Below are 4,552 nucleotides of genomic sequence, written 5' to 3'. Positions count from 1 at the left end.
AGTAGACTCCGGTGTAGAGGAAGGGTCTCCCCGCAGTAACCCGCTCCCGCGGGAGGCTGCTCATCAGCTGCCGGGGGATGGCGGCCCGCCACCGCACGCAAACCACGCAACGGCGCAGCCACGTCTTCACTACCGCTCGTCCCCGGGGGATCCAGTATCGCTGGCGAATCATCCCCAGGGTCATCTGGACTCCGCCGTGTAATGTTCGCCGGTGGCAGTCCTCCACCACCAACCTGGCAACATGAGAGTCTCCGGGCAGCAGCACCGGGTGTCGCTCATCATAAGCGAGAAGCGCGTGTTTGAGGCGACCACCCACGCGCAGCAGACCTTGACTATCAAAAAAGGGAGTAAATCGTGCAAGAGAGCAGGACGCTGGCAGAGACCGACCCCGTCGCACGACGCTCAGCTCTACCCGGTAGTGGTCAGCCTGGACCCGCCGAACCCAAGCCATCCTCGCCTCCTTCAGTTCATCAGCCGATAACTCGTCGCCACGCCGCTCCCGGCCATCCTTCAAGGCCGCCGGCGCAGCAACCGGTCTAAGACGAAGCCACCGCCTGCACCACGCCGTCACTCGCAGCAGGCGATCGAGGCTAGAGAAGCGCAAGAGCTCATCAGGCTCCTCCACGCCGACGGACGCGGTCCTAGCTGCCTGCGCGCGGACTCTCTCCTCCGGCCAGCCGTCACCAGGAGTCTCCCGATCATCATCCGGCCAGGACGTCGACTCCGCCTGGAGCCAACCCGGACCACGCCACCAGAGCGGGTGATGCACCAGCTCTCCCGGCGCAAGTCCGCGGGACGCACAGTCCGCCGGATTCTCCGGGCCAGGCACATGATGCCACTGAGCGTCAGGGACCCTGGTCTGAATCTCAGCAACGCGGTTCGCTACAAAGGTCTTCCACCGAGTCGGGTGGCCGCGTACCCAGCCCAGAGTGACCGTAGAGTCCGACCACAAATGCATCGCCGTCCTGTCAAGACCGAGCGTAGCTCGGACATGCGCCGCCAGTCTTGCAAGAAGTGTAGCAGCGCACAACTCCAACCTTGGCAGAGTCACAGGTTTCAAGGGCGCGACCTTTGTCCTGGCCGCGATAAGGCAGGTCCTCCAGGACGCACCAGAGCCCGTCCGCAAGTAGGTGACAGCAGCATAGGCGCGCTCAGAGGCGTCGGCAAAGCCATGGAGCTCCACGTCACCGCTCAACAAACCGGCGTCCAATCGTCGCGGAATTCGTACATCCCGCAGACGGAGAAGAGCAGCCTCGTACTCGCGCCACAGCTGTCTCGCCCCCTCGTTGAGAGGATCGTCCCAGCCAAGACCCATCAGCTAAGTCGACTGGAAGGCGATCTTGGCTCGCACCACTGCCGGAGCCAGCCAACCTAGAGGATCAAACAGTCGGGCAGTAAAGGACAGTACCGATCTCTTTGTCACCTCGGTCAACGAGATAGCAGGGATGGTGAATGAAAATTCGTCAGTAGCGGGATGCCACCGCAAGCCCAAGGTACCGTGTGTCTCGTGCGGTCCCCAGTCTCGCAGCGCCTGCTGCATGCGGTGTTCCGCTGGAACGTCTTGTAAGATTCGCGTCTCGTTGGCCGACCACTTGCGCAGGGGGAAGCCGCCCGCCATGCACAGGTCGGTCAACTGTCGGCGTAGCTCAAACGCCTCCTCCAGACTCGAGGCACCTGTTAAGACGTCATCCATGTAGACGTCCCGATAGAGAGCTCGAGCAGCCAGCGGGTAGTTGTCCGCTTCATCGTCGGCCAGCTGGCGGAGAGTGCGCATGGCCAGGAACGGCGCACACGCTAAGCCGTATGTCACGGTATTCAGGCGGAACTCCGCTACTTCATCCCGGGCGCTATACCGCCAAAGGATGCGCTGGAGGTCCCGGTCCTCAGGGTGGACCAGAATCTGGCGATACATCTTCTCTACGTCCGTGGCCAGGACGTAGCGATGCAATCGCCAGCGCAGCAAGACGTCAGCGAGCGGAGGTAACAGATTCGGGCCCACCAGGAGGCTCCGATTCAGCGACTCTCCGCAGGAGCCAGTTGCAGAGCCGTTGAATACCACGCGCAGCTTAGTGGTCGAGCTGGCCTCACGCAGTACGCCATGATGAGGTAAATAGCTCACTCTGGCTCCCGTTGCAGCGTCCGAGCGAACCATGTGTCCGAGCTCCTCATACGTGCGCATGAAGTCGAGGTACAGCTCGCGCAGTCGGTCATCTCGAGCGAACCTCTTCTCCGTCGCGGTGAGGGCGCGCAAGGCAGCGCGCTTCGTAGCAGTCAAGTCCGGCAGCGGGTCAACCACCGGGAGGCGCACGATGTAACGGCCGTCGTCTTGACGGCGATGCATGCGACGGAACAGGTCCTCACACTCCTGGTCGAGCGGAGTGAAAGGTGCGGGTCCCACAGGCAGCTCCTCCTGCTGCCAGAATCCTCTCACCAAAGAAGCGAGGTCGTCCTCAACACGGCACTGCAAGGTCAGAGCACGCGGAGGAGTCTCCGCCGTGCCGACGGGCCCCACGAGAAGCCAGCCAAATGATGTCCGCTGCGCCGCAGGTTGGCCAGGCCCGCCCTTCCGCAGCCCGGTCTGGAGGATGGCGGCGTACACGTTCGCGCTCAAGAGGATGTCCACCGGGTCCGCCCTCAGAAAGTCCGGGTCAGCGAGAGCCAGGCCAGCGAGATGAGGCCACCCTGTACTGTCGGCCTGCATATCGCTCTCGTAGAGCGGCAAGCGAGGGAAGATCAGTGCCGACACAACAATCGGGGAGCCCTCCCGGCGAGGCGAGACACGCAAGTCAATTCGTCCGCGGGCAACACCTGTCTGGACACCACCGACCCCGAATACCGCCACAGAAGTGTGCGAACGGGGCAGCCGGAGTCGCTGCGCCAATGACTCCGTCACCAGCGAGGACTCAGCCCCAGGATCGATCAGAGCCCGCGCAAAGTGATCGACACCGTGTCGGTCGGTTACGCGGACGCGCGCGGTCATCACAAGCGTGGCGACAGCAGCAGCTGGTCTCGGTGTTGTGGTGTGAACCGTGACCGCAGCGACGGCGACGAAGGCGTCATGCAACGTCGAGTAGTGACGCTCGCTGCACGATAAGCATGTTTTCCGCGACGGGCATTCGGATAACTTATGCCTCCCGAGGCAATTCACGCACAAGTTATTTGCCTCCACGTACTGCCTGCGCTCTGCCACCGATTTCCCGAGATACTTCTCGCATTGCCGCACGTAATGTTCACCATTGCATAGGAAGCAGCGGCCTCGCTGACTGTCCTGCTTACGGACCTGCAACGCGGTCCTCGACCGGGTAGAACTCGAACTGCCCTTGGAAGCGTTCGTTTCGCTCTTCGCGGGTGCAAGAGACTCGAGGGTACGCATCCGTTGATTAATGAAAACAAGCAACTCATCGAGAGACGGCGGTTCCGTCGTCCGGCTGAGCTGCGTCTCCCACTCGCGCCGCGACACCGTGTCAAGAAGTTCCGTGATTAGTTGCACGCAAAGATCGTCACTCCGCGCCAAGGGTCGACCGACCCCCTCCAATGAGCCTAAGGTAGTCTGCACGCAATGATAGATTTTGCGTAACTCGGCAGCAGACTCACCTTTCATCTTAGTCAGTGATAACAGCCTGGAGATGTAGGACCGCACCAGGAGCCTCCTGTTCTCATAGTGATCGACCAGGGCACGCGAGGTACGCTCAAAGTTAGCGTCCGTTGTTGGCAGTTGTCGAGTCACCTGTTCTGCTTCCCCCTTCAAGCTCGTTTTCAAATAGTGCAGCTTCTCCACCGACGAGGCGGACGGGTTTCGGACTACTAGAGAAGTGAAGAGGTCACGAAAGGCTGGCCAGTCTTCATACCGTCCGGAAAACTGAGGTATGGAAATGCGAGGCAACTTCGTAGCGACGGGAGCCGCCACCGCGACGGCGGGAGCGGCTGCTGCGACGGCAGCATCGGGCGCGGCGACCGCCGCTTTGCCCGGACTAGTTATCGCGCGCATGTCGTCCAGATACTTGCCCTTCTGCGTGTGATAAGAAATGTCCGCCTTGAGCATCAAGTCGTCTGTCACATACTCGTGCTCCTCAAGGTCGTCCCCGTACTCCATGAGCAACTGCTCATGACGTGTCACGAACTTACTCCAATAACCTTCCAACGTCTGGAGGCGGGCTTCCAATAGTCCGAGTGTGATATTAGCTTCTCCTGCTTTCTTCATATTCTCATACAATCGCGAAAGCAACCCGAACAAGTCGTGCTGTGCTTGCACGAGATCTTCCACAGGGTGACTCATTTCACTCCAATAACGGATGCCGCTTGCAGGATTATCGAGTCACTTCACCGTCACTGCACTCACTCCAACACCGGCACCAGCAACAAGAGAATCCGGCTCGAAGGACCAGCGAATGTGCGCGAGCGGAGATGTACAGCGAGTGAGAGGCAGAGCAACGAAAACTCGGCGGGAAACGAAAAGAGGGGACGGCCAGAAGTGAAGCCCGGTTAGCCAAAGCAGATCGGCCTACAGCGTCGATTACAAGTCGCTCGATTTGCTCTCTAGGAACTGCGAGCC

General features: G+C 60.6%; 1 protein-coding gene across 1 annotated transcript; it reads right to left on the bottom strand.

The window, feature by feature from the left end:
- Positions 1-1,318: 1,318 nt before the first annotated feature.
- On the bottom strand, positions 1,319-4,276 carry LOC113004546. The gene has a single exon (XM_026138152.2). The coding sequence runs from the start codon at positions 4,274-4,276 to the stop codon at positions 1,319-1,321; it is 2,958 nt and encodes a 985-aa protein (XP_025993937.2).
- Positions 4,277-4,552: the final 276 nt, after the last annotated feature.

Source organism: Solenopsis invicta, chromosome 14 (genome assembly GCF_016802725.1).
Source record: "Solenopsis invicta isolate M01_SB chromosome 14, UNIL_Sinv_3.0, whole genome shotgun sequence".
NCBI lineage: Eukaryota > Metazoa > Arthropoda > Insecta > Hymenoptera > Formicidae > Solenopsis > Solenopsis invicta.
The sequence above is the reverse complement of the archived record's forward strand: the minus strand, read 5'-3'. Positions and strand labels throughout refer to the sequence as shown.

Coding starts and splice junctions, on each gene's coding strand:
- LOC113004546 (XM_026138152.2), bottom strand. CDS start 4,276: ATGAGTCACCCTGTGGAAGATCTCGTGCAAGCACAGCACGACTTGTTC.